The sequence below is a fragment of the Vulpes vulpes genome, chromosome 15 (assembly GCF_048418805.1).
Source record: "Vulpes vulpes isolate BD-2025 chromosome 15, VulVul3, whole genome shotgun sequence".
NCBI lineage: Eukaryota > Metazoa > Chordata > Mammalia > Carnivora > Canidae > Vulpes > Vulpes vulpes.
This window is the reverse complement of record NC_132794.1, coordinates 8,439,699-8,466,047: the sequence shown is the minus strand read 5'-3', so window position 1 is coordinate 8,466,047 and position 26,349 is coordinate 8,439,699. Positions and strand designations below refer to the sequence as shown.

Here is a 26,349-nt window from a genome sequence, read left to right as displayed (position 1 = left end):
TCGCCCGCCTCCAACGCGGTGGAACTTCTGCCCTTCATAGGGAGCCCTAGAAAAGGTCCGGAGCGCCCGCGGCAGACTTGGTGGCCCACCGGCCCGCTCTCCAGACGTGAGGGCGGGAGGCGGGTCCCCTCTCCGGGGGTGCGCGGAGCGGCAGGCTCCCTCCGGGCCGGGAGGGAGAGAGGTGGCCCTGGAAGCGGAGACCCCAGCGCGGACCCCGGAGCCCCGGCGTCTCTCCTCCCCGAGCCAACCTCGAAGCCAGGAGCCAGGCGCCCCACAGCCGTACAGTCTGCGGCGCTCGGCCGAGGGACCCGCCAGACCCGGTGCCCTGCGTCCGCTGCAGCTGCCCTCTGTCCCCCCGCGCGGGGGCAGCCGGCGTCCCCCCAGCGCGCACCTCCGCACTGAGGCTGCGGTATCCAAACTGCTAGAAGGGTGAGGGTCGGTGCGACCGTCGGGGATCGGAGGAGAGCCGGCCCGGGGCTGCAGGCGCAGAGCTGCGGGGGGCAGGGGGTGGGGTAAGAGGACTCTTTGGGGTCCAGTGTGGCCCCGAGGGAAGGCACCAGGAGGCCCCACGGCTGCGTCTCCAAGCGCGCCTCCTGGCCCACCACCTTGGCCCCCACTTACTCAGCTCGGCGACCCCCGCCTGAAGCACAGCCCCGGCCGCGATTCCCCGAAATCCCCGCTGCGCTGAGCCGGGCCGCGGGAGCGGGGACTGTCGGATGCTTCCCGCCGCCGCCCTGGGCCAGGCCTGGCCGCTGGGCCCGGCTCGCCGGTTGCCTCCTCTGGTCTGGCCCGCGCGTCCCCGAGGCCTGCAGCCCCTCCTCGGGAGGCGCCGATCCCCTTTCGCTCTAGTGCTTCCCGGAGAGCAGGGGCAGAAGGGGCACCCTGGAGGCGCCCCCCATCCTGGGGGAGGGGTCTCCCGGTCAGGCCTCCCCCCCTGTTGGGCCCTCGGCCCCGCGAAGTGGGGAAACGAGGGCGCGGGGCCCGCGCGGGGCTCCGAGGGCTGGGTCCTCCCCGGAACCGCACAGGCCGGCGGGTCAAGCCGCCTCCCTCGGACGCGCGCGCCCAGGACCCGTCCCGGAGCCACCGGGGAGGCCTGCGCGTCCCTCCCTCCGTCCGTCCCTCCTCCGCCCCTCCCCGCTGCCCATCCCAGCGCCCGGGGCCGCGGCCCCTCTCCGGAGCCGGTCCCCGGGGCGCGCGGGGCGCACTCACCGGGACTGCCTCGAGGCCGGGGGCGCGCGGGCCTCTCCTGGGAGGGTCCCTGGAGGCCGCGACGCGGAGGCGCGCCTGGGGCTCCCGGGCCGCGGCGGGGTCGCGGGGCGAGGTTCGCCGCCCCCGCCCCCCGCGGTCCCTCCCCCCGCCCCCCCCCCCCCCCCCCCCCGGGCCGCGGAGGCCGAGTGCTCCGCCCGAAGGCGGGTCCGCCATAAACAAACGCGGCTCGGTCGCACGTGGACCGCGGAGCTGCTGCGGCTCGCGACTGACCGCGGGCTCCGGGCGCCGCGTCTCCAGGCGAAGGGAAGCGCCGGGGAGGGCAGGAGGGCGCGCCCGGCCCCCGCGGCCCCCGCGGCCCCCGCCGCCTCCGCCCCAGCCGCGCGCGCTCCCCTCCCGCCCCATGGCTCCGCGGCCGCCGCCGCCCCTGCCGCCCTGCAGCCCGGAGGGGCCTCGCGGCCGCGGGGACGAGCACCCGGCCACGGACTGAGCGGCCCCGCTGCCCCGCCGCTGCCCCCTCCACCGCCCGGGGGGAGCCGGGCGCAGAGACCGGAGGGAGAGAGGAGGAGCGCGCAGAAGTGAGCGGGAAGTCGGGCTCCGGGCACCGCGGGCGGCACCGCCGGAGGAGGCTGCGCCCGGGGCGGCGGGCAGAGCGCGGAGCGGGCCGCCGGGTTGCCCGAGCTCCCGGCCCGGCGGCTGCGGAGAGGCTGCTCGGAGCCCCAGGCCGCCCGGCGCACCTGCCCCGGGCCGTGCCGCAGCCTCACCTGGCCCCCCGCGGCCCTTCCCCATCCCTGCAGCCGGAGCGGGGGCGCTCCGAGGGCCTGGAGCGCGGCCGGGTCTAATATGCCCGGAGCCGAGGCGCGATGAAGGAGAAGTCCAAGAATGCGGCCAAGACCAGGAGGGAGAAGGAAAATGGAGAGTTCTACGAGCTGGCCAAGCTGCTCCCGCTGCCGTCGGCCATCACCTCGCAGCTGGACAAGGCGTCCATCATCCGGCTCACCACCAGCTACCTGAAGATGCGGGCCGTCTTCCCCGAAGGTGAGGCCGCAGGTGGGCGCCGGGAGCGCTGGGGAGCCCGCAGCCTCGCCCGAGCCGGGAGCTGGAGCTGGAGCTGGAGCTGGCCTGGAGCGCCAGGGCCAGGGAGGGCAGGGGAGGCCGCGCCGCGAGCTGGGGCTCCTGCCGCGGGGAGGAGTCGGGGTCTCGGCGGGCGCCGCGGGGACTAGACCGCCTTCTGGCCCAAGTGCCCCCCGAGAGAGTCAGGAATTGTTCTGCGATCCTACAAGTCCAGTCTGCTTTCTCTCTTCTCTCCTTTCCTCGTTTCTCCTTTTCTCTTCCTTTGCCTTCCTTTTCTTTTTCTTTCTTCATTTCTTTAACTGCCCCTTTTATTTTTTTTCCTTCTTTCATTCCTGTCTCTTTTCCTGTGGAGGGGAAGTGTGTGCACCCCAGCCAGAGGTGAGGCACGCCTGCTGCTCCTGACCTGGGAGAGGGGAGTGCACCGGGAGGCCCAGGCCCTGAAGGCCCGAACAGTAATCGGGGCATTTATCTGGAGCCTGGGCCTCAGATTTGGGCCTCTCTGGCTGCTCCTTCTTTGCTTGCCTCCCTTGGGGCTGGACAGGGCCGACATGGGTAGGAGAGACTAAAACTTTGCAGGAGAGAGGCCATTAGTAGGAAAATGGCAGGCAGGCCAGAGCAATCTTCTTTTCCTGATTGGAACTATGAACCGGGAGGGGCAGGTGCCCTGGTGGGCAAGGGTCACCAGGACCCGCGGGTCCAAGCAGACTCCCGGTGGTAAGAAATGGCGTGCTGGCCAGCATTCCCTGCTAGCACATGGCCTACGGGAGACCCTGGCTACCAGGCTGGGCACTTCTTAGCAGCAAGGCTAGGGAGGGAGGCCTGGGCACCGCAGCGTTCCTTTTGGTGTCCCGGTGTTTCTGAACCGATCACCTTTCAGTGTCTCTGTCCCCAGCCAGGGTTGCTGGAGCCTGGCGCGATAAATTCTGACACTGGCTGGGACACTCTGCACCGGGTGCCGGTTGCACACTCCCAAGACCTCTGGGGCGGAGTGGAGCTCCAGAAGCTGGTTGGGGAGCTGAGACAACTTTAGCCACGGGACACCGGACGGTGGCTGCATTGCCGAGACAGCTGCGCTCTTGGTGCAGGGTACCTCCATTAAGGCAGTGCCTGGCCAGGCAATCGACCAGAAGTCAGTAAGCTTAACCTTTGGGTTGGTTGCCCCCAAGCCGGTTAGAAATAATTGGCTCTGGGTCTGGAGCTGCACTTCACACTGCCTCCCCGGTGAAGCTCAGAGGGCCAGGCGCCCGGCGCGACCTGCAGCCCTGCGGCACAGCTGACCGCGGAGTCTAGGGGGCTCGGAAGCTGTCGCCTGGCTTAGCCCTTGCCTCCCAGCTGGGCCCTGCAGCCTCCAGCACCTTCCTCCCTCGTGCAGGAGCCTGTGACCTGTACCTCCACCTCAACCCCAGACACCTTCTTTCCTTTTCTGTCCCCAATATAAAGAGATGCCCCCACTCCAGCCCCTCCTACTGGAGTTGTCAAGCGGGTGGTCTGGTCGCTATTACTCTGTCCAAGGGTGATCCCCACCCCCACCACCGGAGAAGCAGAATATTAAAATTAAAAGAAAGTTGGGTTTTAGGAGGGCTGACTCTCCTTCCCACCCGGGACGGAGTGGTGGTGAGTCGGGTTTTGTTTTTCTCTCTTTCCTTAAAAAAAATTTTTTTTGACTGAACTATTTCTTACTTTGCATGCTGCAAGCAGGTGGGGAACCAGGACAGGACCCTGGCTTCTCACTTCCACACTGGAAATAAGCACATTAAAAGCCAGGATTGGAATATTAAATGATTTGTTACCAATGATTTCAAGTGAGCCAGAAATTAGAAAGAAAGTTCTGCAGAAAGAGGGCTAATTGTAAGCCATTTATTGTTTGGAGAATTTCCAGGAAAGCCTGCTAAAAATTGGGAAGTCGTGGGTGTACTGCTTCTTATAGATTTTTAAAAATTGGATCTGGGTGTTCTAACTCTGGGAAGTGAGTCTCCAAGGCCCTGGGACTCAGAATTTCTTGGCCCTGAGCCCTTTGCAGGGGTGGGCTAGCTGGGGGTCCAGGACTCAAGCACCAGGCCCCTGTGCTTTGTTGGATAGTGGCCTGGTTGAGGGGCGACCTGTGTGCCTCCTGGGAGTGCCTATGGCAGTTGGAACTCAGGGAAGGATCCGGAAATAGTTGTTTGGTGCTAGAGTTTTTGGAAATGGCCCTCAACCTCTGGGGTCTGGATTGATCAAGGCTGGGGTAGAGGCAGTGGTTGCAACCCGCGCCTCCCGCGGGGCCTGAGCAGGGAACCGGGGCGCTTGCCTGCAGGGCTGGACTCGGAGGCCCGGGACTCCTCGCTTGGTCCAGAGGCCTGGGGCCTGCAGCTCTGGGCGGTAGCACTGCTCCCCAGAAGAAAGTCTGGGGCGCGGAGTTGTAAAGTTAGGTGCCTGGGGAGAGAAAGCCGCGTTTAGACAGACCTCAGTTATGCAAAATCACTACCACCACCACCACCACCCCCCACCCCGCCTCCTGGGGGCTCGGAAGCGCGGCCTGCGGAAGCCGCGCTGTAATTGATTTCGCTTCTGTTCTGGAGCCTGGGTCCGCGCCGGGGAACGGAATAGGGCCTGGCGGATCGGGCGGGATCCGGGCGCCAGCATCAGGAAGGGTTAGGGCCAAGGCAGGTTTGCGCAGCGGCGGGAGCCCCGGGATCTGCTCCGCGGGCTCTCAGCTGCGGACCGAATGATGCGGCGAGTGGAACCCGCTTGTTCCATAGTCCTGGAGCAGGAGGGATCCCTGGGTGAAGAAGGATCTAGACGCCAAGTTAGGCCTTCGGGAGTCAGAAAGTGAATAGCGCAGTCCAAAGGAACCGCAGGCATTGCCGACTAACCCTTGGTCCCTGAGAAATTGAGGCCAGAGAGGGACGGGCCTTTCCCAGGGTCCCACAGCACGAGCCAGAACAGCCGGTCGCTGCTGTGGCCGCCAGCCACCGGCCACCACCGGCTGTTCTCTCGCTGCGCCGGAGGCCGCTGGCCATGGCTCCTTTCACACTGAAACCACCTGGGCCAGAGGGAAGATAGAGGAGGAGCTCGGAGCCTCCCACACAGGGCAGAAGGAGGCATAGGAGCCAAGGTGGACAGTCCCCAGGGAGGTCAGACTGCACGCTTAGGGGTGCTGGCAATGTTTAGGGACGTTCAAAGTTTTGTTCTGTTAAGCTGCCCCATTAGACCTACTTCTCCTTGTCTGCAAAATGGGCCTATTAAGAACTCCGCATCTGTGCAAGTTTCCTGGGATTGAGTGTGAGGAACCAGGCACTGCAGGTGGAAATCTAACTTCACTCCAGTCACTTCTTCCTGGGAGTTCAAAGTTTTTCCTGAGCCAGACACAGCTTAGATGGCAGAGTGCCCCCACTCTGTGGACCTCTGGGATTCCCTGCCTGCAGTTGCAAGACCTGCTATTTTCTGCACACGCGTGCACACACACCCCTCCCTTAATAGCTAAGAAATGGAAGGTAGACAGGGAAGAGGGAGGGAAAGCAAGGCTGGCTTTGGAAGTGGACTCAGAATTTAAAACTTAGTCTGCTCACTGGTGGCTGGGAAAGCCTGGTACACGCAGGGCTCAGGGAAGTGCGGGGCCCACAATTTTCCCTGCCCTCTTTGCACTGTGGCCTTCTCTTCAGGAGAGGGGGTGCTTTGGAAACAGAGAGGCACCCGGTGGGAGAACTCTGGGCCAGAGCTGCATGGTGACCATGCCACGCAGGGTTCAGGACAAGTTCCTCCCTCAGGTGATGAGCACTGGGCCTCAGGAAGCCTGAGTCAGAGCCACAGGAACTCCAAGGTGGATGGGTTGGTTAGGCTCCTTCCTAGAAGCCAGGATTCATTCGACTCCCAGCAGTGGGATAGGAGGTGGTGCCCCTTTTGGGCCCTTGCACACAGACAGCTGACACGAGGGACTGGCCTGTGGTCCCAGCTCAGGAATGGAGCTGGAAACTGAGGCTAACTACGCCAAGGAGCACAGAGCCCCTCCTCCTCCTTTCCCAGACCTGAAGACTCTGGACAGGTGCTGGGGAAAGCAGGGGAAGGGAGTACACACTGTCATTCTCACACAAAAATAATGGGGGTTTGAGGCCGGAATCATTCCAGTGATGGAATTTGTCTGGGTTTAGATTCAGGCAGATGCCTAGAAATTGTTGTCGGGAATGGAAGCGCTTTGATTTAGAGGGTTTGGTGACAAGAAATTCGCCCTAAACTTAAACAGATAGGAGCGAGCCTTTTCTCTACTGAAACCTGAAATAATACAGATATTTTTTCCTTTCCTTTCCTTTCCTTTCCTTTCCTTTCCTTTCCTTTCCTTTCCTTTCCTTTCCTTTCCTTTCCTTTCCTTTCCTTTCCTTTCCTTTCCTTTCCTTTCTTTCTTTCTTTCTTTCTTTCTTTCTTTCTTTCTTTCTTTCTTTTTCTTTCCTTTCCTTTTCTTTTCTTTTCTTTTCTTTTCTTTTCTTTCTTTTCTTTTTTGGAATAATGTGGAGTTTTACAACCCTCTCCACCTCGGGCTCCGGGAGGGGAAGCTCACAGTCTCCAAGCAGACCGCTGTGGGCAGCGGTGGAGGAACTCCGGGGCGGGGGCCCTGGAGGTTCGGGCCGCAGAGTCGGCTCCTGGGGCCCAGAACCCAGGCGCCGGGCCACCCGTGCTCCTCCCTGCACGGCCGGGCCGGGCCTCCCCGTTGGGCGTTGGGGGACCCCAGGCCTCCTGTCTGTTGTCTGAGCACGTCCTCTGGCCGGCGGCCAGGCGAGGCCAGGCTGGAAGCCCCCTCCCTTTCTCCGCCGCCGCCGGCCGGCCCGCCAGGCCCCCACAACCCCCCTTCCCACCCTGCTCCTGGCGCCCTGTGTGACCCTAGGTCTGGAAAAGAAGCCCAAAAGCCGGGCTTCTCGGGGACCCCGAGAACGAAGCATTCCAAGGGCCGAGGTTGAAGTGCTCGGAGGAACCCCAGAACCGAGACCAGTTAGCAAGGAAGGAGCGCCAGCCGGGGGCACCCCTAGGGCGGCCAGGCGGCCCAGGCTCCCAGGGTGCAACCTCCACGGGGAGCAGGCGGCGCGGTAGCCCCGGCCCGGCCCATCCTGCAGCCCCCTTGCTGGTAAGGCTCGGCAAGCCGGCAAGCCGGGCTGTAAACACCCGTGGGGCGGGTTCCTCCCTGGGGTAGGGGGGTTGAGGTGGAGGAGCAACCCCCACCTGGCGGGGCGGGGGGCACCCTTCTTGATTTTGGAGTAGTTGCAGCCAGTCACTGTGACCTTGTGTCCTCAGATGGCCCATGCTCCCCAATAACATGCCTCCTCCCCTCTCCCCTCTCCCCCGCCCAGGGGCTAGGAATTGGAGGAGGGGAGGAGGAGGCGGGCTAGCAGTGGGAAGGCCAGAGAAGGCTGGACCCCGACAGTGGGAGCGGGGCCCGCCTCCCACCAGGCCCCAGCAGCTTTGCTCAGCACCCTCTGGTTTAGCTCATTTAATCCCACAAAAACCCCTCACTTTAGAGTTGAGAAATAAAGGTTAGGGGTCAGGGCACTTGCTGGAGATCAGACCATCTAGACTGGCCCAGCTGGCATCTTCAACGGGGAGTGGGAGCAGGAGGTGAGATTCTCCTCTGTGTCTCCTGGGAGCTTCCGAAAGGTCTGTCCTGTTTTTTTTTTTTTCTCAATCCCAGATCCAGTTTTCCACAGACGGGTGGTGACAGGGTCAGATGGTCCCCTCTTAACCTCATTTAGCTTTCGCAAGATTCCTGTGAGGCGTATTCTTGTCACCATTTCAGATAGCCAAGGCTGCCTTCCAGAAAGTCATCCTAGGAGTTCTTACCAAACTCCAGACCCTTTCTCTGGGTTGCACAGCAGGTGCTCAACAGCTGTTTGTTGAGTGACTAATGGAGCACCCAGAGAGGAGAGACCATATTTAGATAGCTTCAGTAGCAGGACAGCCTGGTAAGGTTTATTTTATTTTTTGAAGATTTTATTTATTTATTCATTAATGAGAGGCACAGAGAGAGAGGCAGAGACACAGGCAGAGGGAGAAACAGACTCCCTGCGGGGAGCCTGATGTGGGACTGGATACCAGGACCCCAGGATCATGACCTGAGCCGAAGGCAGATGCTCAACCACTGAACCACCCAGGTGTCCTAAGCCTGGTAAACCAAATGGCCAGTCAGCCAAATGGCCAAATGTGGATACAAGGTACAGGTACCCACAAACCATCAGAGGCTGAGGGGGAAAGGGGATTCCTGACTCCCTGACCCTCTGAGCCAGTGGCTGACCTCCTCTCCTATGGCCTGGCCATCTGGATTCTGGATTCTCAGTAGCAGGGAGTCTCCAGTGGACTTCCCTGGTGACACACATAGGGCAATTGGGACAGCAAACCCAGACGGGGGAACCACAAGCCAGGCTTGGGATTCCCCCCTCCTGACCCCCATCCCTGCTGCTGCCCCCACAGCCAGTAAACAGTGGGTGCTCCCAGGATCAGGTGAGATGGACCACCAACCACTGATAATCTTGGAGGAACTTAGCTAAGTCTTACCTGTCTCCCTTCATTCCTGAAATAAAGTCCTTTGTGAAGTCCAGATAAGGCCCACATGCCCAGCACCTCACTTTTTCGGGGTACATATGGCTTTATAGTACCAAGACTACTTTTTTTTTCTTGTTACCAACCTTACCGTATTTAGTCTCCACGTTCAACCTAAAGTAGATTTCTATGGGTGGAGTTGGAAAGGTCTCATCCACAGAGGTTTCTAATGTAAGAGCTGGCAGGACCATTGCCTGGGCTGAGATGGCATGGGGGCAAGGATACTTCAGGGGAACCTGTCACCCTTGCCACCTTGGGCTAGGTCTAGAGGGGGCATTCAGACCAAATACCTACCAGCAAAGCAGAGGGGTCAGGAAATTCTAGGGAAAATTGTAATGATTTAAGAGAACTGGCTTTTTTGAAGTATCAGGGTATTTGAATTATGTGAAAAATTGTTCTGTGTACCCAATGCATTTTGGCATGTAAGGCCAGAGCCTTCCACAAGGCTTTTGTGAGAGCTGGACAGGCAAGTCTGGTTTGGGTCTGTACGTTTAAGGTACAGAGTTCCCTAGGTCACCTGGCTGCGGACACTGCAAGAAGCCTAATCTGGGAGTTCAGTTTCCTACTGAGCCAGGCAAGGCTAGTGTGGTCCAAACCTGGGAGAGGACCAGGGAGCTGGGTAAAGGACAGTTACCAGGGAACATTTGTCCATTTTCAGAAATCAGGATTCTTGGGTCTTTATTAAATTCTTTTTTAAAATTCAAGTCCCAAGGCTTTTAAATATTAATTCTTTCCATTTCTCCTTGATGGAGTAAACATTGACCCCCACCAAGCCATCCTGTGTAGGTGGTGGGGGATGGGAAGGTCCTGCTAGTGAGAGCCCGAGGTGCCCTACTATGGTCACTATGGTCATCCTTGGGAGTGAAATTGGGCAGACAGTGATTTTCTGGGGTTAAGAAGACACCTCTGTTCTTATGGTTCACCTCTGTTCAAGGCTGAGGGACTGTGATCCTGTATGGGGGATCAGGATATGTGGAAATTAGCCACTTCCTTATGGGGGGACCAGAATAAGCCCCTAATTCCTACAGCCCAGGAGGAGAAATAAAAGGTCATCGCTTTTTTAGTCACTGAACAGAGTTTGCAGGGAGGATCCCCAAAGCCTCTGCGGAGGACCTGGGGCTCCCGAGGGGCTCTGGGGCTGGGTGGCTCCCTCATGCTTGGGTGGAGGCCTCCAGAAGGTGAGATGTCTGACCCCCTCGGGGACAGCGGGGGAGATCCTACGGGGTAACTTTCTAGGCCACCTGCTTGGAGTTTTGTAGTGCAGGGGAATGGTCCCCAAATTCGATGTGTCTAGGTGAGGTTCCACACTCCCTGCATCCAGCTCTGGCTTCACAACCCGCTCTCCCAACTTGCAGTGGGGATCGACTGGGAGGAAAGGAGGAGGAAGGGAAGAGGACATACCTGCGGTGAGACCCACAGCTAACCCCTTAGGGGTCTTATCCAGGGGTGGATGGTGCACAAGTGGGCCTGGAGCCCAGAGCCACCTTCCCGCTGGAGGCAATGGGGTGGAGGCTGAGACAGCAGCCCCTGGCCTTTTCCACCTTGCTCCTGGGCAGTGGTGCTAACTGGACCATTGCTGGCCAGTCCTTATGGGAAGGACTCCAGGTAACCACTGGGGGCTCTCCCACCTGGCACTTAGTGCCAAGACCTCACCTGGGTTTCCTACTTTCTCCTGAATATGCAGAAGAAAGCCTGGGATTTCTGGGGTCACAGGAGAGGAGGTTTCGCTGGGCAGGGCCACCTTTCCCCAGGTGCACTTTCTGAAATACTCCTGACCTTCAGGGAGGTGGTGGGGAGCAGCAGGAAGTCGGGTGGGGGAGCAGTTAAGAACTGGGGAACCCTAATTCTTCCAGTTATCGTGGAGTACCTACAGGACTCCCACCGCCTTCTGCCCATCCCCACCACGCCTCGGGCAGCATTTGGAGCTTGTCCCCAGGGAAGCCCCCAGGTAAAGCCTTCCCAAGCTGGAGCACTAGGATCAGAAGAGGGAAGGCGCTCCCGAGGCCCCTGTGAGGACTGGGGAGTCTGAGGGATTAAACGTGGTTTAAAACTTAAAAAAAAAAATTTTTTTTTTTTTTTAAGGCAGGAAAAGCTGCCTCCGAGACGTCTAAGACTAAGGCTTTCCGTCTGGGCCTCTCCATCTTTAGGGAAATGCATGGTCGCCAGCGACACAGCGAAGGGAGGCAGTGAGGGAAGGTCCATGGGGGAGTTTTTACAGGTCAAATCAATACCCCCGTTTGGCTTCGAGGATGGCCGATTTCAAAGCAGATTAGATTACTTTATGGCATTTCAAATGAAACGGCAATTTCAGAGCCGTGAGCACATGGGTGACCCACGGGAGCCACAGCCTGGCGACGAGCTCCGTGCGCGCTGGGGGCGCTTGGACCCAAGGCCTTGGCGAGACTATCTCCTCTGGCCTTTTTTCTCTTTAATCCTGGGCAAAGGGGCGACGGCAAGGACACAGCCGGTGGCTGTGGAGCCCAGGAGGCGGCGGGTTGGGGCGCTGGGGATTCCGAGGGACCAGCCGGCGCGCGGTGAGGAGGTGCTGCGCGCCCTCCGGGTGTGGGGGCCTCTCCAGCCGCGCTGGCGTTTACTGATTTGCTTTACTCCTCGGTCCAGGTTTAGGAGACGCGTGGGGACAGCCGTGTCGCGCCGGGCCCCTGGACAGCGTCGCCAAGGAGCTGGGATCGCACTTGCTTCAGGTAAAGCCTCCTTAGCCTCCAGCCGCCTAAGGAGCGCTGACCTGCGCGCGGTTTGGGCTCCCTTATGGCCCCGTCACCCCAGTCTCCAGGTGTCCCTACCCAAGAAGCCCGGGTGGGTGGGGGGGATCCAAAGGCCACCATCAGGCTGCAGAGGTCCCGAGGCCAGAGACAGCTCCTGGACCTCGAGGCAGTTAGCTACTGACTCCCCCTTCTCCCCACCTGCCCCCTTGTCCAGTGCATCCTCCTTGAAGGCGGGGACTGGGGGTGGACTCAGCTCAGCCAGAGTAACCTCCAGGCAGCCCCACCTGGACCCCGCATCGCATGTCATCATTCCCAGCCCCAAGACTCACTAGCCCCAGGACTCGCTAGCCAGTGAAATCTAGGCCTAGGGGCGCCGGTGGGCACGGGGTTCCTTCCAACCTAACTTCCCTTAGGGAACTTTTATGGAGCGTTTGCTCTGTGCCAGATGCTGTGCCAGGCGCTTGAGCCAAAGAAGGAACGATCGATCCATCGGGCGCTCTGAGCTGGAGTGTGGTAGTTCTAAAGCCCCTGACAATCCTATATGTTGGGGGGGGGGGGTGCAATGAAAGGAAGACAGCATCTATAATAAAGTATTAACAGTTAGCATTTATTGAGAGTTTACTACTGTAGCATCCTGCATCATCACCCGCCCAGAGGAGGTTCTGTTTTGAACTTCGATTTTTCCGAAGGAGGAAATTGAGGCACAGAGAGGTTAAGCACATGCCTGAGGTCACACAGCAAGTGCTGGGGCCTGGTTCAACACAGTCCTTCAAGTCTTGAGTGCTCCAGATCACGACCTGGTGGGGCCTCGGGGTCACCTGGCTCGTGAAGGGAAGGAACCCTTGCTTGGGTTGTGGTCAGCCGCTTAGAGCCCTCAGCTCAGAGTCCTTTAGTCCAACCGGTAAACCGCTCCTGGCGGATTTGGCCCGCAGTGTCTGCGACTCTAGCCTGGTAAGCGTGCGCACGACCGGCCACTTCCAAGTCAGCGGCTGGCGCGAGGTGGGGACCTCAACGCCTCTTGTCTCAGAATCTTTCAAACGCCCTTTACAGAGCCTCATCAACGATCCGATTCATTCCCCCCACCCATCATTTGTCTCTGCCATCGAAAAATGCTTACCGAGAGCTGTTTTGCATTTCCTCCTTCTATTTTGTGTTTTCTTTAAAAGAAAAAAAAAGTTGGCGGCTGCTTGCAATGACTTGGGTCAGCGAGTCAGCCAAGAGCTCCGCATTTCGAAAAAAGCGGATCTTTTCGAAACCCCTTTCTCCGAATGCCCTAGTATGATTTTTTTAAACATTTATTTATTTATTTATTTATTTATTTATTTATTTATTTATTTATTTAAATGCATGCTCTGGGGAAGAGAAGATCTCGGAGAATATTTAAAACCTGAAGCTTTTACAGCGTAAAGCAAACGATGTCATAGCCAGGCCGGGGAAATGGCGCTCTTGGAGTCCTTCCCGTGCCCTGCGATCACCCCTTTTGCTCACTTGCAGCTCCGGGCGCAGCGGTCTTGTGCTTGTTTGATACTCCGACATATTATAAGTGACACTAACATCAGTGACAACTTCAGTCAAAACCAGGCGGGCACAGTCAACACGTCTAGGTTCCTCCCCCGTGCATTTCTTTAATTCAGGAATGCTGGGTGCTTGGGTGTGTTTACAGTTAATGTACATTCAAGCGAATTGGGTCATTTGCAGCTCTGAAGGCATACTCAACATTTTCCATTAAGGATATTATTTTTTTAGTTACTGCTGGCAACTTTCAGAATTTAGTTATGATAATTTTTTCTTTTTTTTCTCGTTAAGCTGACCGTCAGACACTGTTTCAATAAATGTATCCCTTTAATGATTTTGGAGTTAAGCAAGAGAGCAAAAAGTGCCGAAACGTTTATAATTTTAAAAACTGCTGTATAGCTTATATTTTGGAAACGGAATTTAGTTGGGAAAATATTTTGTAGCTGAGTTAGAAACAAGAAAGGAAGGCTTATAATCAAGATGTTGATTTCAACCTCAGCATAGGTTAGGGTGATGATAGTTTAGTTGGCAAAGGATTTTTACAGTAAAACTGTATTTGAGACAGCAGAATGTAAGGATATCTTTCAAGTTTCATTTCTACCACATTCTTTTTAGGCCCCCCTCCAAAGGGGGGTAAATTTAGAAAAACCGAAGGTAATCTGGTTTCAATTACATGCTGTAAAAATAGAATTTGTGGCCAGAAATTAATTTGGAATATTTTTTATGGGGGCAGCATTGTGGGTTGTATGGATCTTTCACCAACTTTATTGCTTTTCTTTGGTTCTGGATCTAAAATATGAATGGGTAAATAAAAATGCAGTTTCCTTTTTTAAAAATAATTTAGTCTTTTTATCCTTGCCACATATAAATACAATCATTACCTTTTTATTTGTCTTAATTAGCTCTTAAATTTTTACTTTATTTTTTTGAAGGCTAGCCAGCTTAGGCAGTATCATTTAGGTAGTTTTAATTTTTCAGAAATTGATCCTTTTTCTCCTTGAATTTTGCAAAGGTTATTTGATCTCTTGCAAATTCTAAGTAGTTAATTCTGTAGACATAGTCTGTTAAAATAACCGGGTATTTTATTTTCAGGGGAGTGGTAGTGTTCGGAATTTATTATTCAAATGGTACTTACGGGTAACTAGAAAATTGTGGCAAATAAAGCATATGTCCTAGCGGTATAAAGGACTGCCAATTATGACATAAAATGGTCTATATAGTGGTAGGTTTCCCCCTAAGAACCATAGAACTCCGGATTTGTGCTAAGTGCTAAAATAAACCCTAAACAATAAAGCTACTGCATTTAAACTGAGCATGTGAGGAGTTCTCAAGTGTTTTGCATGATTTTTGTGATGTGGATGTAAGATTGTTTTTAAAGTGCTTTAAAAGCGTTTGAGAGCCTGGCCCCGGGAATTAAGGCTTCGGTGTTGTAACCTGGAATCACTCTTATGGCCCTGGGCTCCGTTTTGCATTTAACAAATACGGACGGATGATAATATTTTATACATTCCTCCACTTCAGTGACAGTACAATTATCAGATTTCACTCTTACCCTGGCGCTCTCTTTTACAGACTTTGGATGGATTTGTTTTCGTGGTAGCGTCTGATGGCAAAATCATGTATATATCGGAAACAGCTTCTGTACATTTGGGCTTATCGCAGGTAGGTGTTACCTATCTATTTACAACCAAAATATAACATTAAATGTTGGCAGATCTTGACAGTCTTACCCAGCTTATAAATGATTCTATTCAAGCTTCTGCCTTTGTGGATGAAATAATCCAAAATGGCAAAATCATCTTCTTAGGCCATCCCGCAGAGCTTTTCTTCATGTTACATTTCCTGGTTTTACTTTCTTTTTTTCCCTTTGGGATTAATGACCAGTATATCTTTGCAACAGTCAGCTTTGTTCTGAGATTCCATCTGATAGCCTGGACTCTGCTTCTACAGTAACACTCGGCCACTAACAAGAGCTTCACAAAGGGAGGTTTTTCCGTCTGCGCTTGCTGGGCTGCACGTGGTATTGTGAATTGCCATGAAAGCGAGAGGAAAACTGATGTTGAACATGGATTTTATGCAGACTGTGCTTTGGGGAGAGAGAAGGGGGGGGTAGATTTATGAGTGTTCACATGGAATTCAGGGTAATTTTTCCTGAGTTTTTCCAGTTCAGTGGTCGTTTCAGTAAAGCATTTTATATGCTTGTGATAGAAACTCATAAAACCCAGTTTACTACTGTTTTGCACAGCAAGGGCCTGTTTTCTCTAGAACATTTAAATATTACCGATTTTTCTGGAACTGTCCTCTAAAAGGGGGTTCATCCGGTAAAGGAGAAAGGTGCGCTCAGCTTTTATCTATTCCCGTGGTGCCCAGGGTTTGGGGGAGAATTCGGCTGCAGTCTGGGCTCCTCGGAATGGGGGAGGGGAGGAGTCTAACTGATTTTGGCCGTTCACGTTTCTGGTTTAACGAGCGTGGATCTAAAAGTCACATTTTTTTTCATACATATAGGGACTAAATGTTTCTTTGCATTGTGAATTATCAGAGTGCTTTTTTTTTTCCACTATGACTGAAGACACGCTAGAATTAATTAAAGACAGGAAATGGGCTCCCAGGAGGCAGATGAATAATCCGTATTGCACCAGCCCCCTCTGTAGTTAAGCCAAAATAAAACGTGCCAATTAACGGGACTGGGGTGGGTTTTTTTTTTCTTTTTTTCTTTTCACTAAAAAACAAAATTACCAATTTGGAAAACTGCATCTAGTGTATTCCTTTTCTTTTTCTGCCAATGCATTTTTTAAACTTGGCACTTGTTTACAACCTTCTCTTCCAATGTGTGAATGTCCTTATTCATGTCCAGGGGGTTTCTGTGCCCGCGATCCTTATGTAAAATCCTTTAAAGAGAATTTCATATTAAGATTATTTAGTGTTTCCTTTTCTCTTACTCTTCTCTTCCTTTATGAAACCAGCTCTCCGGGTTAAAATTTGCTAAGGCTTGGCTCTTACACTTTTGTGGCTAATGGTATCAGTATATTTGTAGAATGGGAAATACTGTGGGAACATGAAATGTAGTATTTAGATATTTTCCAAGGTTGTTATTCTCTGAATTTCCACCTTGCCCTATTTAGAACTACCTAAGGCCCTTTCGTTGTAACCAGTCTGGTTTCTAGCCCTGATTCAATCTGTGGCCGAATGATTTTGAGCAGATTACTTAATTTTTCAGTTGTAATTTATCAGGCCTTTGCTTAGTCTTATAATAACATCACAAACAAGATAAAACATTTCACATCCTTTAAAAATGACTGAACAATGATAAAACAGATAAAGTCACTATTTTCAGATATTAAATTTGGATCTGAGCTCCCTAGTAGTCAAAGCAAAAAGGGAAATGCAGTTCGATGGCTTTCATTGTCTGGTAGGGCAGGCACTTAACCTCTCTGAGCCACCACTTAAATAAGAAAATACTGCCTGCTTTACCTCTCTTTCAGGATTGTGATAAGAAATCTATCAAAGTGCCCATTTTATGTGATTTGTAAATCATAAGGAGCTACACAAAAGCCAAGTGTCACCAGAGTTTCATTAGACCTATACTTCAAGTAGCACAGTTGCTTCAAAGAGTGTCCTGTGGTGGGCACATAATAGGGTTGCTTAGTCCTGGCACATCCTAAGGCCCTGTGTACATTCTGGGACGTCCCCGTTCACTCAGGCATAAGCTTCTAGCATCCTACATCTCGCTCTCAATCATTTTTCTCTTTTTATGTGGGAAGTGAAATTGATTTATATGAGCACAGTAATCAAGGATGAACAAAATATTGTATAGGTGACAAATCTGCCTCCTGTTCAATGATGAGCTTTACAAAAGGAAATCTAAGCAGAACCCCAGTGAAAATTATATTTCCTTTTGGCCATTAATGCAGAAATCAAACTTGGTGTCACAATTTTGAAAGGAGAGGAAATTTATTTATTCATCAGAACTACAGAGAGAGAGAGGCAGAGACATAGGCAGAGGGAGAAGCAGGCTTCATGCAGGGAGCCTGATGCGGGATTCGATCCCAGGACCCTGGGATCACTCCGAGCCAAAGGCAGATGCTCAACCAATGAGCCACCCAGGTGCCCCTACACCATCATTTTTCAAGAATGTTGTAGAGATGCCTTTTATCTGTGAGAAGTGTCATTTTAAAAAAGATAAATCAAACTGTGTTGAACGACTGATTTTTTTTTCCCTCCTGATCTCTTGGCGGGACTGTCTCACCATCAGTCTCCAGCTACGAAAACACTCGAATGCAGACACGAGCCCTCGTTAGTGTCTGGGGAGTGTTCCATGCTGAACTGTTTAAATAAGCAACAACAAACCTTCCCCTCAAATCTGCCTCCTGCTCACGATTAACTCTGTAGAAGGAAATCTAGGCAGAATCACAGTGTGTATTTTTTCCTGTCTTCTCTACTTAAATAGTAAAATGAAGTATTGAATAGGATGTCAAATACCCACGTTCTCCTTTAAAAAAATTTTTTTTGGATCTTTTGGATTATTCCAAAAGATAGGCAAGTATGTCAGGCAAGTATGTCAAACATGAAAACTTTATTAAAACAGGCTTAAGGATCTTTTTTTAATCCTCAGAGATGAAAGTGTTAAGAAAATTCCGTCCAGTAGGCCGAGGAACCCTTTAAACAGATTTTCTGATGAATAACGAGAGTACTAATAGCTTATATTTACATAGCGTCCTTCTGTGTTCCAAGAACTTTCAATTACTCTCAATGACATTATCTCATTAAGTAACAACATCTTTCACATTAATTCAGGGTTAAACTCTATGGTAGCAGCTCCTGGGGAACCCAAGCTCTTAGGCTGTCATAACTTTGTGACAATTCACAACAAAGTGGTGTTTTTCTAAAAAAAAAAAACAACAACAACAACAACAAAAAACCCCTGCACTATCTAAATAAGTATCTGAATGATCTACTTGAGAGTATAAAAAAATGATTCTTTATGTGTTAGAAGCCCATCCTAATTCAAAGCTTTTTATTGAACTTTTTAAAAACAAGTATTGGAGTAAGGAGTCGGGCAGAGTTTATTATTTTTGCTTTTAAATTAGTAAACATGGTGATCCTTGCGACATGTCAGACTTGACACGGTCCGAACCAAGGAGTGATGGAGACAACCACAAAATGCAAGTTGCCTCCTCAGCCCACGGTCTGAGTGTTGGGAAACAGAGTCAGGCGTCAGGCTTGAAAATTCTACTTGGTGTGTGCGCACACAAATGATACATAATAATTCAGGTAGTCAAATTTATATCTATTTGGAAGAAGTAGAGTTGGGGAAGCACTCTTTATCCACACAAGTTTATTAGATGGTCAGTTCCGTGGTTTTTTGGTTAATGTAATTAACTTATTTATATTGGAAGGAGGAAAAAAACCCTGTATACCTGCTGTGTATTTCCTCTGACTCTTTATTAAAGTATCCCAGTGGTTTACATTTCTTCACTAAAGTTGAATACGCTATGTAGCATCTCAGTAACTAATATAAATTTGCAAATAACTATAGATGTGTGTGAAATAGCCATTTGTGAGACATATAAAGGAAAAATGTAATATTTGAGATTGTGGCCGGAACCTCAACCGTAAAAATAGCCATGGCATTGTTTGGGGCCATAAGACCTAATCCTTTCACTTTTGAAATAAAGAGAAAGGACAGCGTTTTATGTTTGTTGACATAACTTGAACCCTGAAACCCAAATCTTTTTTTTTTTTTTTTAATGCTTAATTTACCATAGTCAGCAAAACACCCAAAGCAGAGTAATGTGTGTTTCCAGAGTACTGGGTGACTTTCCCCTTCTGACCCAGAATATATCCATTTAGTGCTGTATTTATCATACGTAGTTTTCTTGGCAGGAAGGAAAGCTATTCAGCAAAACATAAAAACGCTCTTAGTAGGAAAGCAATTCATTTTGTAGTTAGCAGGGTTTTACAAATACTAAAATATCACATTGAGGGTCTGTTTTAATAAGGTTGATGTATGAGACCTGGGAAGTTTTATGGCGACAACCATAATTTTTTTTTTTTTTTTTGTGAGGTAGTCACATTTCTTTCAGCCACTCAAAAGCACGAATAGATATGTAAATACAGGAAACACCATGTCAAGCATAATTTTGAGTCAAGGTCAGCACTGTTTTATCATTCCAAAATTTGTTCTTTAAAAACATTTCCGTTATTTGAAGACCATTTTACTTCCCGGACAGCCTTGGAGTTTATAATTGAATCAAGGATTCAGAAAATCAAGCCTCTTAATTCATGGACCCTCTCTCTTCTCGTACTCCAAACGCATGTGGCAAGAATGGGGTCTTTGAAGACAGATGAAGCTACTTTGGGATTAAAACACAAATCAGATCCCTGTAAGGACAGATGCGAGTCATTTTGCAAGTATATAAATATACTTTCTCTAAGAAGAAGACACTTTTTTCTGATGAAGAACTGAGAGCAAACCTAAATGCTCGTTTTTTTCCCCTAAAACCATGAGTAAGGGAGAAATGATAGGCCAACACATAAAAAATTCAATCTTGTGACTTTTTCATTTTAAAAATAAATCATTAAAAAAATAAAAATAAATCATTGAGGGACGCCTGGGTTGCTCAGTCGTTGAGCCTCTGCCTTCGGCTCAGGTCATCATCCCAGGGTCCTGGGATCGAGTCCCATATTGGGCTCCCTGCAGGGAGCTTGCTTCTCCCTCTGCCTGTGTCTCTGCCTCTCCCTCTGTGTCTTTTTGGAATAACTAAATAAAATATCTTTAAAAAATAAAAATAAACCATTGAAATTGTGAATCGATTGAAAACAAAAACCAGCCAGCTCTGTTACTGATTAGCCAATCCCTTTCACAAGGGAGGTTCACAAAGAACCTCCATCATTGTCCCCAGGGAAGGCGAGATGGTCCTGTCCTGAATGGCTGACTTAACTGGTTTAAGTCCATTGGTTGCTGATTTTTGGGAAATTTTTTAAGGATAAATAGAAATGATTTGAAAGAAGAACATTTAGTTCTTAATCCTCATTGTTTTTTAATCAACTCTCATAATAACTGCGGTTGTAGGCAAATCCCCTTTAGGGCCATTAGTGCAAGTGCCAGGTTTGGGAGGTGAGTGTCCAGTGGGGAGGTGGGGAGGCTCTCTGTAACAGGATTCTCTCCCTTCCTCCGTTGGCATAATATTGGAAAGAAACATTCCATGAATCATGCAGAAAACAGGACTGTGAACGCCGTTTTAGGGACAAGATTAGTTAGTGGGCCAGAAACATAGTTGGTTCTGAATAAAATGGTAACTCATACGTCTTAACAAATTGGAAGAACTGGCCAGAGGACTGGGGTAAATTACTTGGTCCCAAGTAAAGAGCCGATGGCCTGGATGCTAATTTGGACCGGTGGCTCCCAGGAGACCTTGTCCATTAAATTGCCTGGCTGCGGTTGCCCTGCTGCGTGAGGTGGCACGGTCCACGCTGCCCCTTTGCACAAGATCGTGTTATCTCTGCTCTGATTGAGACCAGTGACAAACACGTAGCATGACATACTTAAAAATAACGAGGGGGTGGTTACGGACAAGGCACTCACAAGTCTGCCTTTGCTCTTTTAGCTGGCCCTCCCGCCGTGGGGCAGAGCAGAGCAAGTTCCTCAGGCCTGCCCACGGTTCTGTGCTGCTCTCGCATGCTTTGTTTCTTCCACACTCTGGGCTTCGGGGCTCCTCCTGGCTGTGATGGAAGAGCCCTCACTGCCCTGGGCTTCTGATCAATCCCGGGTGCACTGATTCACTGTTCTCATCCGCACTCTTGGGTCTCTAAAATAGGATCCACTCACTGCTACTCAGAAGGCCCTTTCCGACAGTCATAGTCTCTGGAACATTCTGTGGCACTGCCCATCTTTGGATGGGTAAGGGTGTCCAGGTCTTGAGACTCTCTAACTTCCCCTCTCCCCGCACTTATGTTTGGGAGAACAATAGAAGAGTTCTCCAGTTCAGGCATCAAATCACCAGGGACCTCGGTGGAAAGGTCCCAAAGCTGGAGTTTTCCTAGAGACTCCCGTCCCTGCAAAGCAGGGTCCTGTCCAACATGCACGTGACCTCCAGGCCTGCCATCGCGTCCTCTGCAGGGTGTGCCTGGAAGTAGGTGGTGTCCAGGCACTGGGGTAGCAAGCCCCAGAAATAACCACCCTGTCATGTGGCTATCTGGAGTGGGCCCAGACTTTCCTGCAGGTCACCCGTGGGCCGGAGCCACTGGGTCACCCAGTCATCCCAGATTCAGAAGGTTAGGGACACGTTTCTGGCAACGTGTGAGAGGCCTGGCGGTGCCTGAGGGGCACAGCAGCTCAGCACTGAAGGAGAGAGGGCCTTTGTCGGCCGGTGAGCCCTCCTCAGGTGCAGTGGAGCCCCCGTGGCTCCCACCTGCTCAGCCTCTGAGAGGACGTGGCTCTCGCAGTGACCGTGGTCTGGCCAGGTGTCCCGGCCTGGCCCGTCTCCTCAGGCAGCATGGGAGTGAGGTGGAGGGCAAGGCCCTGGCTCCAGTTGTTGTGAGCTGCCTCCTGTATAAAGGCTACTGCCCAGGGCCACCAGGTCACCCCCCTCCATGGTCCACCTTTTCCTCCTTCACGGCCCAGTTCCTCCTGCTTAGGCCTCTCTTGGCTTTGGGCCCCAGTCCCCATGTGGGAGACGGTTCAGGGCGCTGCTTGAGAGAAGACACGTGTCTCTGCATGTGGAGAAGGTGTGTGCGAGCTGAGGTCGAAGCCCTGTCCCCAGCAGTGCATACCTCCTGTACACCTGCCCCTCCTTGACCCCCCTCCCCGGGCAACCCCGAGAGGACTTCTGACCCTCCCCTTCCCTCTGCGGCAGGTGGAGCTCACGGGCAACAGCATTTATGAGTACATCCATCCTTCCGACCACGACGAGATGACAGCGGTCCTCGCGGCCCACCAGCCTCTTCACCATCACCTGCTCCAAGGTATTTCCTCCAGATGAAAAGAAACCAGAATGAAAACCAGACGAAGCTCTTCGAGGTGACCTGAGGGTCTCGCTTCCCACGCTGCCAAGGGGAAGCGTGACTGGGGCTGCCCAGCTGGGCCTCTCCAGCAAACACACGGCGTGGGGATTTGCTTTGATGCCTCTGGCCTTTGAAGCGACACTCTTGATCCCATTTCTCGTGCCAGAGACCATGACAGGCACTGGTAGGAGGTAAAATGAAGTGGTCGAAGGGTTCGACCCTAATGCACCTTTGGGACACAGGTCTAGACCTGGGCTTCTTAACCAGAGGGCCCCCCAGAGAACTCAGGGGGTCTGTGAAACTACGTGGGGAGAGTTACATCTTTATCTACCAGGTTGGCATTCCCTTTGCTTCTAGATTATGGACAGTATGGCTCCTCACTCCCACTGGCACCCGTGGCTTTGCCACCAATGGGAATCCCACCCACTTTCATTTCACTTTACAGTTCTTGCAGATATTTAAACTTAGCCCTCATGCGCATTGCTGCCTCGAAATTTCTGGGGTTATGAGGCCCACTACTGGATCGTGTTCTTTATTTTTATTTATTTATTTTTTTTTAATTTTTTTAAATTTTTATTTATTTATGATAGTCACAGAGAGAGAGAGAGAGAGAGAGAGAGGCAGAGACACAGGCAGAGGGAGAAGCAGGCTCCATGCACCGGGAGCCCGATGTGGGATTCGATCCCGGGTCTCCAGGATCGCGCCCTGGGCCAAAGGCAGGCGCCAAACCACTGCGCCACCCAGGGATCCCTGGATCGTGTTCTTTAATGCGTGGATAAAGCAGCACATTTATAACCACATCACCACTTGTTTTCCTATTAGGGTAACTGTTTTCACTACAAGTTGGTTCCACTTGTGATCTCATGTATTTTATCTTCTGCACTTAAATACGTTTTTCCGGGTAGGAATCTGTGGGGCTTGTGCCATGGCACCATGAATCAGTTAAGAAGCCCTGGTCTAGACGGAGGCAGGTCCACCTCAACGGCCTATCTCTATGTGGGGGACACGATCTTCCACCTGACAGTACCATTACTACACATGCATGGACTGGTCTTCCTGTCGTAAGTGTAGGGCCATAATGTGGTGTGACATTCGGTGGAGGATGTGAAGCACATCGTTACACAGATGAGTCACTCCCTAAGTTATACTTGCAGTGCATGCTAGGAAGACACAGAAGAACTCGTTCTGGGGCCCTGGCTCTATAACTCCCTCTGACAGATCAAAGAGACCAACTGGCATGTTGATCAATGGGTCTCTTCTCTGCTGTGAACTCTGGGATCCCAACGTGGCCCCAATTCCCCATAGAACAAAATGCAAAGGAAGAGACACCAAACATGGTAGACTGGGGTAGCCCGCTAGAGAAAAACTGGGGTTCCACTCTTACTGCCTCCTCCTGAGAAGGGCCGTTCTCAGGCTAGAAGGAGAGACCGCAGAAGAGCACACTGTTTTATTTTATTTTATTTTTATTTTTATTTTTAAAGATTTTATTTATTTATTCATGAGAGACACAGAGAGAGAGGGAGGCAGAGACACAGGCAGAGGGAGAAGCAGGCTCCATGCAGGGAACCCGACGTGGGACTCGATCCGGGTCTCCAGGATCATGCCCTGGGCTGAAGGCAGCGCTAAACCGCTGTGCCACCCAGGGATCCCCGAGCACACTGTTTTAAAACCACCCACGGGAACAGCTCGGTGGCCCCCGTGTTCTTAGCCCCAGACATAGTCACCATGAGTCTCGCTCTTCCTTACCAGCGAGAGAGACCTGCTAAGCTAGTTTCTGATGAGATGCAGGCTTCCTTGCAGCTATGGTCTGTTGACTCATTTTTTTAAAAAGATTTTATTTACCTATTTGAGAGAGAGAGTGTGTGTGTGAGGGAGAGAGAGCACGAGCAGAGGGTGGTGCAGAGGGAGAAGCAGACTCCCCGCTGAGCAGGGAGCCCAATGCAAGGCTCCCAGGACCCTGAGAGCATGCATGACCTGAGCCCAAGGCAGACGCTTAACCGACTGAGCCACCCAGGTGCCCTGCTATGGTCTGTAACTCTTAAGTCCTTGTAAACGGTCTGGCCACATCCATACACACAGATAAGCTCTGAAGAAGTAATTTCTAGCAAAATGAGGGCTGGGAAGGGGGGCGGATAGTGCACCTGAGTCTCATTCTTTCACTGTGGGGTTGTTTAAAGCTGGCAAAGGCAGCAGGAGTCTTAGAGAACTCCTAAGAACGTTGTGTTGTTATTGTTCTAGTAAGTTCCACAGTGTGTTGGTTACACAGAAATGGGCTTTCTCTCATGAGCTCTGGTTTCACGTTACCCTTCCATGTCATAGCTTTAAATTAAGTGTTTATAGAATTACAGCAAATGAGTCTTGGGAATATCATGAGACCCTTCCAATCCCAGGTCCCGTAGGGTTCATGTCTGAGGTGTAGCAACCACACAAGAGAAGCAGGAGAGGGGGGTTACCCACGGATTCGTTTCACCTGGGTGCGTAAGGTCCGAGTTCACGGGACCCTGGGACTGCTCCTCAGCTTCTCATCCACAGAGGTGGTTTTCCGCATCTGAACTCGTCCTGCTGTTTCATTCATGGTGTTTATGTTGTTGGTTTTCTCCAAAACTGGATGGTTAACTACCGGGTGCAGTTGTTTAGACCTGAGCGTCCACACCTCAGTGTGTGGCTGGAAATGATGCAGACAGGCAGCCGGGAAGCTTATGCCTCACAGACTCTGGGGTGGCTGCAGAGGAATTCTGGGTAAATGTGACTGCCCCTCCAAGAGTGGGCTGGGGGAGGAGCCTTACAGGCAATTTTTCTCCCCCTGGGTTACTGCTAATGGTAACCTTTCTTTAAAAATTAATTTATTAACTGCGACCAAATAGCTGTTTATTAGGAGTGGAGTGCCCTCACCCTTACCCAGGGGCATGGGCACATCATTCCAGAGAACTGGCATCTGCTCACTGAAGCACAGGGTGTTTCCTTAGGGGACTTGCTTGCATTTGCAATAGGGAGTTCAGAGATTGGTGGGTAAGGCCTTTGGGAAATATTAAATGGGGAGGGTCAGAGCAGTCGAGAAAGGAGGGGTGGTTGGACCGAGGCTACCTATGAGGGCAAAGCTATGATCTGACCAAGTGAGTGGGTCTATTGGGTTCTCTTCCCCATTCCATGGTAGTCTCAGGCAGTATCAGTGCCCACGGGCACAGGTGGCAGGAGGTACCCTGGGGCTGCCTCCCTCTGCTGGGGAAAGGGCTGTACCTGTGAACCCTGACTCAGTATCCTCTACCCTGAGGGAAGTCAGATGCTTCTGGGCCTTCCTGGCCAACTCAGACACCCACCCCAGGGCTGGCCAAGGCAATTCTTCTGGTGTCAGGCCTCTCTGTGCCTGCCCGGAGGGGACCACGGGCATGTTGAGCGAGATCAGGGCCCCTGCACTCACAGTCCTCATGTTGGCTCCAGGTTGGTGTCTCATGAGTTCTCTCTATGGCCATGTTCCCGGCTGCCTTCCTCTGGAGCATGTGGAAGCCACGTCAGGACTGGGCCAGTGTCTCCACCCGGCCTAGGTCCCAGCCATAGGCAGAAACTCTCTGGGTCAGGGTCTGGGCATTCTGGGATGAGGCCTCTGGCTGACTGACCTGGTCCTGGGGGTTGCTTGATATTGTGGGTCAGGATCGGGGGAAGCATCATGGGACAGTTGGCCAATCTAACCTCCCTCCTGCTTTCAGAGTATGAGATCGAGAGGTCGTTCTTTCTGCGGATGAAGTGCGTCCTGGCAAAAAGAAATGCAGGCCTGACGTGCAGCGGCTACAAGGTAGGAGGAGCCTCGTGGGGGTGGGGGGTGGAGGAAGGAGGCAGCGGTGGGTCTTCACTGTTTTATATTTTGCTTCCTATCCAAGAGCATCTGCAGACACCAAGCACAGGGACCCAAACGTTTCACAATGTCTGCTGTAGAACTTTCTAGCGAGGCTGCTCACAGCTGTTCCTGCAGCAGGTATGAGAGCCGGTCTCTTACAAGGATATTGCAAGAAGACTGGATTTCATCAGACGAGATCAGGAACACATGTGGCCAAGGGTAGAATTTTCCTTTGGTACCTGCCCTGAGAGTTTACCGGGAATCCACATCATGGGGTTCGCAGGGAGCACAGCGAGCACAGAAATGTCGCTTTTTCCCTCCAATGTTTGGCCAAACCCAGTGATGATGGCTACAATGTGCTCAACTAATGATAGAACCCATTCGGAAGGCAAAGAGTTTCCAGCAGCAGCATCTCATCTGGTTAATTTATTTTGTTAT

The 26,349-nt window shown here is 52.0% G+C and overlaps 1 protein-coding gene across 1 annotated transcript in view; it reads left to right on the top strand.

The window, feature by feature from the left end:
* The first annotated feature begins 1,432 nt into the window (after window positions 1-1,432).
* The window catches only part of SIM2 (SIM bHLH transcription factor 2), a 55,130-nt gene continuing 30,213 nt past the window's right edge, over window positions 1,433-26,349 (top strand). Inside the window, exons 1-5 of the mRNA XM_072740742.1 lie at window positions 1,433-2,244; window positions 11,458-11,540; window positions 14,649-14,738; window positions 21,932-22,040; window positions 25,784-25,869. Of these exons, the coding sequence (XP_072596843.1) occupies window positions 2,070-2,244; window positions 11,458-11,540; window positions 14,649-14,738; window positions 21,932-22,040; window positions 25,784-25,869 (543 nt within the window). The 5' untranslated portion in view covers window positions 1,433-2,069. The remainder of the gene's footprint in view (window positions 2,245-11,457; window positions 11,541-14,648; window positions 14,739-21,931; window positions 22,041-25,783; window positions 25,870-26,349) is intronic.